The following is a 14787-nucleotide window of genomic DNA, read 5'->3' as shown; positions in this document are numbered from 1 at the left end:
GCCTAAAAGTGTCTTGTTTAAATTTTATATATCTGTGAGTTTTCCAGTTTTCCCTTTGTTATTCACTTCTAGTTTTATTTCATGTGATCCTAAAAGATACTTTATATGATTTCAAATTTTTAAAATTTACTAAGACTTGTTTTATCCCTAAAATATCCTTGAGAATTCCCATGCACATTTGAGAAAAATGCACATTCTGCTGTTGTTGAATAGAGTGTTCTGTATATGTCTGTTAGGTCTAATTGGTTTAGAGTATTGTTCTAGTTCTCTCTTTCCTTATTGATCTTCTGTCTAGTTGTTTAATCCATTATTCAAAGTAGTGGCCAGTCACGGTGGCTCACACCTGTAATCCCAGCACTTTGGGAGGCCAAGGAGGGTGGATCACAATATCAGGAGTTTAAGACCAGCCTGGCCAACGTGGTGAAACTCTGTCTCTACCAAAAATACAAAAAAATTAGCCAGACACAGTGGCGCATGCCTGTAATCCCAGCTACTCAGGAGGTTGAGGCAGGAGAATCACTTGAACCCAGGAGGCGGAGGTTGCAGTGAGTTGAGATTGCGCCATTGCACTGCAGCCTGGGCAACAGAGCAAGACGCTGTCTCAAGAAAAAACAAAAACAAACAAATAAAAAAAACACAAAGTAGTGTACCAAAGTCTCCAACTACTATTGTAGAACTCTCTATTTCTCCCTTCAATTTTGCAAAATTTTGTTTCATGTATTTTGGTGTTCTGTTGTTTATAATTTTTATATCTTCTTAATAGATCAAAACTTTTATCAACATATAATGTTCTTTGTCTCTTGAGACCTTTTTATTTTTATTTTTATTTTTTTACTTAAAATCTATTTGGGCTGATAATACAGCCACCACAACCCTCATTTTGGTTGTTATTTTTATAGAATATCTTCTTCCATCCTGCTTTCAAATTCTTCTATCTTTGTATCTAAAGTGAGCCTCTTGTAGATAGCATACAGGTGGATAATGTTCTCTTTATTCACTCTGCCAATCTCCGCCTTTTAATTGGAGTTTAATCTATTTATATATAAAATAATTACTGATTAGGAAGGACTTCTACCACTGAGCTATTTTTTTCTGTGTGTCTTACACATTTTTAAGTTTCTCAATTCGTCCATTACTGACTTCTTTTTTTAATTCTTGATTTTGTGTGTGTGTTGTTACATTTTGATTATTTTCTCCTTTTGATAGTGACAGGAGGCAACCAAATGCCTGGCAGATAAGAGCTTGTCCCCCATGAAACTCCATCTTCGAGCCAAAAGATAGCCTCAAGGCTAAAAGACCAGACTGCTGGTCCCAGATGAAACCCACAATCCAGAGTGAGAACTTCCATTCCTGCTTGCCTGCCCTCTGAATAATCCCTTTTAACCAATCGAATGTTGCCTTTTCCAATACTACCTATGGCCAGCCCCTCCCCCATTCTGAGCTCATAAAAACCCTGGAATCAGCCACACTGGGGGCACTTTGCCAACTCCAGGTAGGGGGACCACCTCTGTATCCCCTCTCTGCTGAAAGCTGTTTTCAACACTCAGTGAAATTCTCACCTTGCTCTCTCTTTGATTGTCAGTGTATCCTCATTCTTCTTGGGTGCGGGACAAGAACTTGGGAACCAGTGCACAAACCAGACTTGGTCTGGGCAGCACGGGTGGGTGGGCCATCCTGACCATCCTGCAGCAGGTAGCATGGCCAAGTGAGGCCTGGGAGGGGCATCACTGAGGTCCCCAGCTTGCAAAGTGACCAAGGAAAACTCCTGTGTCACTTTCCTTTTCTTATATTTTTCAGTTATTTTCCTAATGATTGCCTTGGGGATAGTAATTAACATCTTACACTTACAAGAAGCTAGTTTGAATAATAGTTCCAATAGTATATGAACACTATACTCCTATACATCTCCATCCTACTTCCTTTATATTGTTATTCTTACAAATTGTGTTTTTATACATTATATCCTCACTAACATAAACTTATAATTATTTTCCACATTTGCCTTTTAAATCATATAGGAAACTGAGAATCACAAACAAAAACTACATTAATATTCACTGTTATATTTACCTATATAGTGACATTTAACAGTGTACTTTTATGTCTTCAGATGTCTTTGAATTACTACTTAGTGTCTTTTCAGTTTAGCCTCAATGTTTTCCTTTAGCATTTCTTACAGGGCAGGCCTGCCGGTAATTAATTCCCTTTGGTTTTTTTTATCTGAAATGTCTAATTTCTTTTTTATTCTTGAAGAATAGTTTTGCTGGTTTTAAGATTCTTAGTTAATATTTTTTTTTCTTTCAGCACTTCAATTATTATTAAAGTGTTGTTATTATTATTATTATTTTGAGATGGAGTCTCCTTCTGTCACTCAGGCTGGATTGCAGTGGCGCAATCTCTGCTCACTGCAACCTTCACCTCCCAGGTTCAAGCAATTCTCCTGCCTCAGCCTCCCGAGTTAGCTGGGATTACAGGTGCCCGCCACCATGCCCGGCTAATTTTTGTATTTTTAGTAGAGATGGGGTTTCACCATGTTGGTCAGGCTGGTCTCGAACTCCTGACCTCAAGTGATACACCCACCTTGGCCTCCCAAAGTGCTGGGATTACAGGCATGAGCTACCGTGCCTGGCCTAAAATGTAATTATTATTACAGCTGCCATTTGGCCTCCTTGGTTTAATGAGAAATCATCTGTTAAACTTATTGCAAATCCTTGGTATGTATGCTATGTGTTATTTCTCTCTTGCTGCTTCCAAGATTCTCTGTCTTTGTCTTTTGACAATTTGACTATAATGTGTTTCAGTGTGGATATCTTAGAGTTTATCCTACTTGGATTTCATTGAGCTTCTTGGATGTGTATGTTTGTCTTTCAACAAATCTGGGAAATTATTTCACCTTTTCTCAAATATATTTTTCTTCCCCTTTCCATCTCTCTTCTTCTGGAGCTCCCATATACTTACATTGGTATGTTTGATGGTATCCTACTGGTCTCTTGGGTTCTGTTCATTTTTCTTCTTCTTTTTTTCTGCTATGCAGACTGGATAACTTCAATTGCCTTTTCTTCAAGTTCACTGATTCTTTCTTCTGCCTGCTGAAATTGGCCATTTAACCCCTCCAGTGACTTTTTCATTTCAGTATTGTACTTTTCAGATCCAGAATTTCTATTTGATTCCTCTTTAATAAATTATCTTTATTGTTATTCCCCATCTGTTCATACATTGCTCTCCCAATTTCCTGTAGTTCTTAGTCCATGGTTTTCTTTAGTTCATTAGGCATATTTAAGACAGTTGACTTAATGTCTTTGACTAGTAATTCCAATGTCTAAAATTCCTTATGGACAGCTTCTTTTAAATTATTTTTGTCCTGTTATAGAGCCATATCTTCCTCTTTATTTGCTTTGTAATACTTTGTTGAAAACTTAACATTTTCAGTAGTATAATGTGGTAATTCTGGAAGCCAGATTCTCCCCCTCTTCTGAGATTGGTTTTGTTGTTTGTTGAGGGCTGCAGTTGTCCATTTGTATAGTGACTTTTCCAAACTATTGTTGCAAAGTATGTATTCTCCGTTGTGTCTGGTCATTGATGTTTCTGTTCTGGTGTCTCTGCAGTCAGCCTATGACCTGGAAGTATTCCTTAAATGCCTAGATTTTTTTAAACCCAAGAAACAAAAAACCTAGCATGTACATTTTTAAAAATCTTCTGATAGATGCCACCTGGAAAGCTGCAGCTGCCTGAAGGGGCGGAAACAAAGGCAAGCTCTACTCTGAGCCCTCAGGGACCCACCAGATAAACAAAAGAAATTTGATTCTCCAAATTTCTGGAAGACAAGGTCCTTTCTGCCCACTCCGGCTCCAGCCAGCAGCTCTAGGAACACAATTACTGTCCCCAAGGCCACAGGAATGTTAAAGAATGCAGGATGGTAGCTGGTTTGCCACACCACTCACTTATGAGCCATCAGCATGCCTCTCCCTTCATTGAGCACTCCCATGGTTGCTGTAAGTGTCCATTCAGGTTCCAGAATTCTGAAATAGTTGACTCTTACAGGATTTTTTCTCTCCTAACTTAATGATTGTCTAGATGGAGGAACCAATTCCTGAAGTTTCCTGTTTTGCCAGTTTTATGACATCATTCCCTAATAACTCTCTTTTCAGACAGAAAGTTTCATTGACTTACTGTAGGACTAGCATCAAAGAGACTATGCCACCTAGTCTGTCTCCTTAAAACGCCGAAATAATCAGTACACATTCAGGTAGGAGTTTGGCATTAGATCTGCTATAAATCAAGAGCTGGGGACAGCCCATGTCTTAAACTCTGACCCAAGGGCTAAAATATTCTTTGGTAGCAACAACAGCTACAAACTATTGAACCACTTGTATGTGCCAAGAGCCTTATCTGCATGATCCCATTGAATCCTCTCAACAGCCCTGTGAGGTAGTAGAATTGTTGCCTGCCCCTTACTGAGGCCTAGAAACATTAAGGAATTTGCCCAAGGCCCTAGAGCTAGTGAGTGGCAAAGCCAGTCTTCAGACTGAGGCTGGAGATCCTACAGTTCTGTGTTACCCCAGTGTTATCCTGTCTCTCAGCACGGAATCTTGGATGATTCTCCTACCCCCTCCCTAGGCAATGCACAGGACTACTCCCTACACCCTTACTCATGCTCTGCCCTTCTTCCCCAACAGTGCTAGCCTTAGGCTTTATCCCCGACACCCAGCCCAGGCTCCGTTCCATCTGTTGACAGAGGCAAACACTGGTGCAAAACCGACCTCTGTGGCTACCACTGTGTCCACCTCCACCAGCTTCAGCTGAAACCTCTGAACATCTCCAGCATGGAAGAAGCCCCAAAGGACATTTCCTGTCCCCCAGCATATGCTTGACTCTGAAGCCCTCCCCATCTAGTCGAGAAGACCAAACTGTTAACAATCCCGGAGTCAGAGTGACCCATGGGAGAATCTTAGCCAGGTCGCTCATAGCTGTTGCATCCTAGTAAGTTCCTTAACTCCCATGGGCTTCAGTTTCCCTGCATATAAAATGACAGCCTTCAGCTTACAAGCCAGTTGCAATCCATCTAAAGGGTCTAGCACATCCCCTGGCATGTGGAAGTCACATGTGGTCGTTTGATCTGGCATGCTCTACTGTCTCCCGGCTCGTCTCCCCTCGCCTCTTTCCCTGACATCCTGGCTATCACCCACTGCCTGACACCCTCCCACTCACCAAGCCCTTAGCCTGCCCCTTAGCACAAGAGCACAGCCAGTCTCAAGTCTACCTTGCTGTAAGCAAACGCTTGCAACATCATGCTGACCTCCAGGCCCTGTTGCATCAGCGTGCCCACACTTGGTTCCCAGCTGGTACTGAGGGTATCAGGGAACAGGCCGGTGGTGGAAGGGCGGACACTTTGTGTTCCCTGGCTTCCTGGCTCCCAATATCTTTCCCAATGGCATATGGGGTCTAGCAGATTGGCTCATTTAACTGTGAACCTCTATCCTTTAGAATCTGGGTCTTCGGGCTTGCTTCTGTGCAAAATGGCAGATAAGGCTCAACCTTTCTTTTTTTAACTTCATTGTTAAACATTACTCCATTAATACACATTTACTGCAGAAAATGTAGGAAATACAGATAAGCAAAAAGGAAAATAAATTAAAATCACTCATACCACCATCAGCAAGATAATTACTGTAACCATTTTGGTATATTTCCTCCCAATACATATATTATCTATATCATATTATGACAAAAATGGATCATACTATGTTTCCTGTGTTTCCCCTGTGTTAGTCATCTATTGCTGTATAACAAACTGCCTCAAAACTTAGTGGCTTCACCTTTCCATGTATTATGATGACAAGAATGTGATATAACACTGTCCTATATCTGGACCATATGCTAAAAGATAGAAAATGGTGTCTAAACTTATTTGTCCTGTAATAACAAAATTTTATGTCATAAAATGTTTTAAAAAAAACCATAGTAGCTTGAAACAACAAACCTTTGTTATCTCACACAGTTTCTGTAGGTCAGGAATTCAGAAGCAGCCTAGCTGGGTGGTCTGGCTTGGTGTCTCTCCTGAGGCTGCAGCCAAGGTGTTAGCTGGGGCTGCATCATCTGAAGGCTTGACTGGGACTGGAGGAGCTGCTTCCAAAGTGGTTCACTCTCATGGCTGGCAAGTTGGAGCTGCCTATTGGCAAGAGGCCCCACTTCTTCTCAATGGATCTTCCCAGAGTTCTTGTAGGCATCCTCATAGCATAGCAGTTGGCTTACCCCAGAAGGAACAGTCCAGGAGAGGACAAGGCAGAAGCCACAGTGTCTTTTCTGGCTTAGGCTCCAAAGTCATACTCCACCATTTCTGCATTATCATATTAGTTACACAGGCTAGACCTATTCTGCATGGGAAGGGACTATACCATGGGGTGAATACCAGAAGCAGGGCTAATTGAAGGCCAGCTTCAAGGGTGGTTACACATTCCCTTTCAACAGTATGTCATGAACATCTTTCCATGCCAATAGGAGCAGATGAATCTTAACATTTTTAATGACCACATATAAGTGTAGCATAATTTATTTAACCAACCTCCTGCAGTTGGATATGTGGGTTGTGTCTCATTTTTTGATACTAGAATTAATCATTTTGAATATCCATCACCAAACTTGTCATATTTTCTTGTGATGAATGAAAAAGAAAATCAAGTCATGCCTGTCAATCAGAAGCCTGCGCAACTAAGAAATGGGGATACCACTGGGACATAGAGCAGGGTCCCTTCTGGCTCTGCTCTTCTCTTTCTCTCCCCATTAAATGGAGAGTTCACTATCTATTGAGACATCCTAGCCCACACCTGCACAGTTCTGTCTTTTCAGGAAGTTCTAAGCAGAAACGATGTTCATCCATCCTCCTCGGGATAGCCCTTGAGCTACTGAAGATTCTAAGCACGTTCTGGACGTCCTCCATGAGTCATCATCTCTGAGTCCCTCCCCTTCTTGGTCCCTCTTCTCTGGACAGGTTCTGGACAGGCTTGCCCTTCCAAAATTCCTGGAAAGCAGCAGGAACTGTTCCTGCTACACTGACCCTCAACTTCAATGCAGTGCAGACCTGTTGGTGTCACCCCTTATCCTGAAGAGGGGGCATTGAGACAGGACAAGGGTGGGTGCCCAGGAGGGCTGGCATGAGTCATGAGAATCTGGCCCTGGAGAATTAGACAGTGTGGGGAAGTAGGGGTGTTGGGTCCCTTTCTGGCCTCACAGATGCCAATGAGCATCAGCAGGTGGCCCCCAGAAAGGAACTCTAGGTGATGCCTGTGGCTCTAAATACAGGCTAGAGAGGGCACTTGCAGTTCAGCCAACCCAGAAAGGGGGCCCACTTGCCTCAGATTCAGCCTTTGTACACATCCTCAGCCTTTCTTAAGAACTGAATTTAGATTCTCCTCCCTTGTGCTGTGTGCTTGGCCCAGGAGAAGGGCAAGTCTCGCTGGGTAGCTGCTTCTTGGCCTGGCTGAACCAGAAGAAGGCCCCAGTGCCACTCCAAACCTGGGTGTGAGCCCTGCCCCCATGAGCAAACAGTAGCTCAGAGCTGGGGGCTGTGGGGGTCAGTGGCCTGTCACATGAGGTCTGATGAGGCCACCTCTGCTCTATTTTGGGAAAGGGATCAATTGTATCAAGGGCTTTCTTGGGAGTGATCACTCTGGCCCACTTGCCAGCTCCAGCTAATTTTAGCAGGCTTTGGCAGGTGCCAGCAAGTACATGGCATGTGGATGTCACTCCCAGGTGAGCCCAAGGAGGGGTCTGGGCCAGAGCCCGGGAGTCATGGTCTATGCCCATGGAGGCACCCAGAGCAAGCCTAAGGCCTGGACTTTGCAGTCACAAAATTAAGAATGATAGCTCCAGTTTTTTGTTTGTTTTTGGTCAATTGGCCGCCTTCCTCCACCACCCCTTCTCCAAGTGCCAATTGTATGAAATGCAAATCAAACCTCTCTGCAGATGAAAATCCACTGGGGATCCCCTTGCCTCCAAGAGCAAGTCCAGACCTGCACCGGCGAGGGCCAGGCCCCCTTAGGACCCCCTCCTTGTCCGAGGGCATTTCAGTAAGTGTTCTGTCCCCAAGGCAGCCTGGTGACTTTCTGCCCGCACAAGGCTGAGGAATGGAAGGTGGGTAGGCTGGCTCTGCACACCCCCTCCTGCTGGACAGCAATCCCAACCCCATGTTCACAGAGTGTGGCCAGCTGCCCCATGGCTCTCTCCCCGTGGCCCTGTCAACTCTTACCCCACATGGGCCTCCCTTCCCTTTCTGGCCCTGCCTCTGACCCCATGGCAGGGGTAGAGTATTTCGGCAGCTGCCAGGCTGAGCCCTTTCAGTGCAGAAGCCCTGGGCTGCCAGCCTCAGGCAGCTCTCCATCCAGGCAGCCATTGCTGCCATAGCGGGGGCCTTATGCTCCAAGGCTACAGCATGTGCTAGGCTTCGGCAGGCAGGAGCATCTCTGCTTCCCAAAGCATCTACCTCTTAGTCCCTCGGAGAGATGGCGATGGATGCCATGAGGAGCCAGGCCCAGACAGCCTTGACTCTGGTAAGGGTCACACCAAAGTTAGGGACTTTGCATTGGGAGAATAGCCCCCAGCGCAGGGCCCTTGGTTTTGCAGATTACCAAAACCAAGGCTGGGGGCAGGGAAGGCAAGCAGGCTCTGGGCACCTTGGAAGGAGGCACACGGGCCTCAGGGGTCCTGGCTAGGGCAGCTGTGCCTACCACTGCCCCCCCACCCACCACCCCTCCTCACTGTGGCTGCCCACTGTCCAGCATCTCGAGGAGTTCTAGGGCACTTGCTCCTGGAGCTAACAGTGACCCAGGACACTGGTGTCTGGGGCTTGGCCTGAGGCTTTTATGGGGGGAGCTGGCTGGCTGCCCAGGGCTGTCTGGCTGTCTGGGGGCTCTGCATGGCATTTCCAGGGGTTGGTGGATCAGGGATTCGGTCCCTCTGGAGAATGTGGGCACCAGCCCGAAGTCGCTCACTTCTGTGGACTTAGCCACCTGAGGGCCTGGGACTGGGGGTGACCAGGCTACAGCTGGGCATGTGGCACTGGGATGGGCTCTGGAGCCCCCAGGCCTGCAGCGCTTGCCCAGGGACTTCCCTGGCCCTCAGCCGTGTCCTCGGGGACCCACAGGTCCTCCAGCCGGCCCCTCCCAGTGCTGGAATAGACAGCTTCTCAGTCCACATCTGCCAAAGGCGGCCCTAGAAGGCATCCTGCCTTTTGTACTGCGTTCTGGAGGTGGGGCCACCACGCACTGCTCGCTGCATAAAAGGGACAGCATCCTGCCCCTGGCAGCCCTGCCCGACCAGCTCTGCCTCTCCCACTGCTATCCAACCTGTACACCCTGGTGACCATGTCCAGGCTCCACATCTACCTCTCCAGCCAGACTCTCCTCTGAACTCTGGCCTCACATGGCCAACTGCTACTTGGAACAAATTGCCCCTTGGCTGGCAGATGTGTTAACATGCCCAGACCAAGATCCCGACTCCCACAAACCAACTCCCAGGTCAAGTGGAACCTCTTCTTCCCAGGCCCTTCTGTTCCTCTCCTCCCTTCAGAGTAAGTCTAGACTTTTACTCCTCTCACCAAGCCTGCACCCACCATCCCTGCACAGGGGTTGTTAGGACAGCCTGATGCCCTGCTTGCACCCTGCCCCAGGATGCCCCCGCTCTGCAGCCCGGTGCCTCCAGGCTTCTCACCTCCTGCTGCTCACAGCTCAGCCTCACTGCCTCCCTCCCTGTCTCTGCTCCAGCCTCAGTGCAGGTCCCCTGCCCCCATCTTCTGACAGGAGCTGCCCGACCTCATCCCTGCTTCATCTGTCCCCATTCCTTCACCCCCCAACCTGTCCTCAGTTTGACTGAGATTCTTTCCTGCAGATCCCCACCCTTCAGAGGAGTTGGTCCTGCTGTCAACTCTGCTTCTGTGCCCTGCGCCGCACCTGGCATTTAGTGGGCATCTGCTGAAGAGATGAGGGTCAGATGCCCTGCAGGGAGTATGGGGCGTCCTCAGGCAAGAAAATTTGTACATTTGACTGTGAGCCCCGATTATGTGTCCTGTGACCTCTCGGGTGAGGTCAGTAAGAGAAACCTCTGCAAGCCAGCTGGGGCTGCCTCCCAGAGGCTGCCAGGGGGAAGGACAGGCTCTGTCTGTGCCCCAGGCTACACCTGGGGGGCCAGGAGGCTTCTGGGGGTTCCCCAGGTATCAGCACATTTCCTAGGCTGCTTGGGAAAGCCCTGTAAGCTTGCATAGATACCCAGGAAGAGGCTAGCCAGAGAGACACTTGTAGCCGGGGTCTGGGCACAAGTAACAGCTCGGTGCTGGGCCTGAAGTCAGGGAGGATGCAGCCTGGCTGGGTGAGAGGAAAGTTTGGAGCCAGTGCCTGGGTTCAAACCCCTCCATGGCCCATGGTTCTGTGGGCCTGGGGAAGGGTTTGTACCTCTGTGTCCAGTTTCCTCTCTTATAAAAAATGGAGATAATAAACATACCCATGTCCCTGCGTGGCTGTACCAATAATAGGGAAGCATGCCCAGAGCAGGTCTGGCACACAGCAAGTGTGCATCAGCCTCGGTCCCCGCCATTGGGCTTGTCCTAGGTGTCTGTGAGGCAGACCTCTGCCCCACAATGTGACCCCCAGGCTTGTGAGACCAAGCTGGGTCAGGGCTTCCTCCTCTGGGATTGCATGCTTACCAAGTGCCAGGAGGGGGACTTCTGCAGGCCCAGGTGCACCCTGAGGAAGGGGCTTGCTCCCACCAAGAACAAGGCTCACCTTTGGAGGATGCTCCCCACGTAAGAGGTGAACCCCCAGGTCTACTGGTGACTACAGCCTCAGAACCTGACATCATCTATCCTCCAACCAATGCCCACTGGGAAGCGTGTGAGGGGTCCTCATAGGCCCTGCGGTGTGGACATGCAGGGACCCTGCAGCATCTGGCTAGGGCAGGGCCCAGATGAGAGCCCTGGGCCAGGAGACCCTGGCCGGTTCTGCCACTGTGGGGAGAAAAGCTCCCCCACCCCATGTCCCCCGCTTCCCTGCAGCCCCACAGAGAATGCAGACCTACTTTTACAGAAATCCAGATTTTTGTGTAAAAGTGTCTCTATTTTAAATAGATTTTAAGTGGTGGCAGCAAATTTAAGCTTTTGAGAATATTATACAGGACAAATCAGATTCGCAGGCCGGATGCCACTTTATTTACAGAAATGGAATCAGGTCCTACCTCAGGTCCCATCTCACGTTTTCACTTATGCCTATGTGTCTCCTTCACGGGAAAGGCCACAGGAGGCCCTGCAGTGAGCATCCTGGAGTTGATTTAAAGTCCCTGACGGTGAATATGGGGGTCCTCACTGTTGCAGCAAGGGGACACACCCCTGTGTATCTTAGAAATGCCTGCAGCCCTTTTGCTGCAGAACAGATTCTTAGGAGAGAAACTGTCAGATCAAAGTTAAACTTAGAGAAACTCCAAATTGCCCTCTGAACAGATGGTATCAGTTTGACATCACGCAATGCCGGGATTCCTCGGGGAGAACTTTCTGGCCTAGAAAGCAGTAGAGCCGGGACTTCACCCATTCAGTGGCAGGGCCACACACAGGCCTTGATACAGAGGGGGAAGACTTGGGCCTCCTCGACACACCTTGTACCTCGCTCTCCCTGTTCTCCAAGGGCTGGGCCAGTTCTCCCCACAGCCCTGCAAGGGAGGATCACTCAAGGGCCCTAACTGTCTGACAATACAGCCACACTCTGATCAGCAGCCTGGGCACAGGCTCCATGTCATTGTCCTCTGCCAAGACCTCAGACTGAAATGTTGGCTCCTCCCATGAAGAACCTGGTGCCAAAGGACCAGAGTCCAGGTCTGTGGCCGCCAGGATGGGCCACTTGGAGAGAGGGACAAGGGTGGTACCAGGCAGGTGTGAGGGCTGGACCTTTGCAAGAGCAGCATCATTTTTGTTGAGAGCCTGCAGGTATCTTATAATTGGGTCCCTCTGAACAATCTTGTCTGGCGGGAGATGCCAGGCAGGCTCCCCACGACTTCCTGCCAGTAGCCACTGTGTGCGTGGATTTGGGTGCTGGCCTCATCACAGTGTACTGGCTGTCTGTGCCTGCATAACTGACTTCTGTAAGCCTTTCTTCATCTGCAAGATGGGTGCTGCTGGCACCTCCTCCCCAGTGCTGTGGTGACAGGGCATAGTGTGTGAGGCTGCTATGTGAGGCACCTAATGCAGGGCCTGGCATATGGGGGAATTCAGCAAATGGCAGATGCCTTCACAGTCAGTTCCTGGCATTCTCTACATTGGTGGGTGTAGGAAAGAAAGACAGAGGAGGCAAAGGTTGTCACTGTGGGACATTGAGGACAGCCTGGATTGTTCCACAGAGCCCTGAGGACATCTCCAGGGGTGTGCTCCACAGGGGCAGTTGGATTGGAGGGTTGGGGGTCGGGGAGGGCGTGCACTCCCACCCATGCTCAGAGCCTCGGAACAGTGCCTGCTCAGCCAACATGGGTATTTGATTCTGTGTCTTTTGTCACAGACTTTATCAACCCCATCCCTTTCTGACCTTGCCTGAGTTTAAAATTCACATGTGGGTCCTCATTAGGAGACATGGTTCTTAACTAAAGATCTGTATCTATTGGGAATGCTTTGGGCTGCAGGAAGCCAAACACCTGACTCACGGTGGCATAAGTGGTTTCTGTCTGCTCCCATAAGCCACACGTGGAGGGTGAATCTGGCATTACTGTCTCCTCCCTACGTTCGCAGTATGCTAACAGCTTTAACCTCTGGCCTTGTTTCTTCATCGTTGCAGGGTAGCTATCACAGCGCTGGTTATCACATCCTTACACAGCTGTGTCTACAAATTTAGGGGGACACTGAAGCTCCTCCCCTTGCTAAAATCAGGCTTTCCTTCACCTGTCATTGGCCAGAACTGGGTGACATGCCCAACTCTAGACCAATCATCAGTAAGAGGAGTATAGAATTGCTGTGCCTACCTTAGACTAATCATGGCGCAATGTGCTCCCCACACCAACAAAATCTGAGTTCTAAAAACTGAGGAAGAAGAGGAAAATCGCCATGTTGCCTCCTGTCTGGGATTCAGATCATCTCCAACCCCCTGAGCTTATGTGTAAGACTGTGGGCAAAAGTGTGTGAGTTTTTGTGGAATGGATCCACAGCTTTTATCAGAACATCTTTCCTTTTTCTTTTTGATTCAAGATGAAAATATCCTTATGATTATTTTTCTCACCACTGCCCAGAGATAACCAGCACATTCACATGGCCTTTACTCCATGAATAGCACTAGGGTGCCCAGGGGACAGACACATAGCTGTCCACACACCAGCTTGCTGGGTATGCATAGGCAGAGTCACATCTGCATTCACAGCCTGTCCTCACACTGCCGTGTGGAGAGCGAGCAGCCACACCATGGGCCGTCCATGCTCACGGGAGTGGTAGTATCGGATCTGAGCTTCGTGTGCCCAGGCGTCTCTCACGTCAGCGCATAGGGACCCTCTTCCTTCTGTGGCCCAGTGTGCCCATGCCACAGATGGCTTCAGTCAGCAGACACCTCCTTCTAGACACTCACGCTCACTCCTGGCTGGCACTTAGCACACCTGTGCAGACTGGCCCATTTAGTTTCTGGTGTAAATCCCAGAAGTAGGAGGACTGGGTCTCTCTGACAGCAATGCCAGCTGCCTGGCGCCCTCCAGACAGGCGGCTCAAACCCCACCTCGCCAGCTCTCCCTGTTAGTCCCTCCTTTCCCTGGCTCTGACCTGAGGGACGAAGCAGGGTGCTACAGGACGCTGTGCCACAGGGATATCGTCAGGGACAGAAGCCACTCTGCCCTCTGCTGCTCACCCCTCCAACACGCCCTGGGCTGCATTTGTTGAGTGGCTGGTCCCAGACTCTGCTCTTCTGACTTGCCAGCTGGTTTTACCTGTAGTAAAGTTTGAGATGATGGGTCATCCTGAACCCAGGGTCAGAGGACAGAAGGAGGCCAGCAGTGTGTGGGGGAGATGGCCCGTGAGGCCCTCAGCGTGTGGGTGCCTGGTGACAGCCCCACCCTGAGTCCGCAGCCCTGCTGCTCCCATCCCCCTCCTTGTGCAGGTAGAGCAGATCCTGGCGGAGTTCCAGCTGCAGGAGGAGGACCTGAAGAAGGTGATGAGACGGATGCAGAAGGAGATGGACCGTGGCCTGAGGTTGGAGACCCATGAAGAGGCCAGTGTGAAGATGCTGCCCACCTACGTGCGCTCCACCCCAGAAGGCTCAGGTACCACATGGGAACCGGCTCCTCATCCAGAAGCAGCTGTAGGCTCAGCGCTAGCTGGGAAAAGAACCCCAGGCACTCCCAGACTCACAGCCAGTCCAAGACAGAATCTCCTGGGGAGCAATGAAGTCCTCGAATTGTGAGGCCAGTTCTCACCCTTGGCGCCTCTGGTCCAGCCCTGGGGCACTCGCGCTCACCCTGGAGCTGGCAAATCTCAGGAAAACTGACTTTTTAAATCTCACTCCTGGCCAAATGCAGTGGCTCACCCCTGTAATTTCAACACTTTGGAGGCTGAGGCGGGCGGATCACAAGGTCAGGAGTTTGAGACCAGCCTGCCCAACATGGTGAAATCCCGTCTCTACTAAACATACAAAAATTATACAGGCATGGTGGTGCATGCCTGTAGTCCCAGCTACTCAGGAGGCTGAGGCATGAGAATTGCTTGAACCCGGGAGGCCGAGGTTGCAGTGAGCCAAAATCACGTCACTGCACTCCAGCCTGGGTAACAGAGTGAGACTCCATCTCAAA

At 49.0% G+C, this 14787-nt stretch overlaps 1 protein-coding gene across 4 annotated transcripts in view; it reads left to right on the top strand.

The window, feature by feature from the left end:
- GCK (glucokinase) overlaps positions 1 to 14787 on the top strand; it is a 46574-nt gene that overhangs the window by 21985 nt on the left and 9802 nt on the right. For 2 of the 4 annotated variants that reach the window (XM_023226426.1, XM_023226424.1), the window contains exon 2: positions 14100 to 14262. In XM_023226426.1, the coding sequence (XP_023082194.1) occupies positions 14100 to 14262 (163 nt within the window). Of the gene's footprint in view, positions 1 to 8335; positions 8547 to 9388; positions 9513 to 14099; positions 14263 to 14787 lie in introns of those variants that run through there. The other 2 variants (XM_023226425.2, XM_023226423.2) reach the window with 2 other exon arrangements.

This window comes from Piliocolobus tephrosceles, chromosome 8 (assembly GCF_002776525.5).
Source record: "Piliocolobus tephrosceles isolate RC106 chromosome 8, ASM277652v3, whole genome shotgun sequence".
NCBI lineage: Eukaryota > Metazoa > Chordata > Mammalia > Primates > Cercopithecidae > Piliocolobus > Piliocolobus tephrosceles.
The sequence above is the reverse complement of the archived record's forward strand: the minus strand, read 5'-3'. Positions and strand labels throughout refer to the sequence as shown.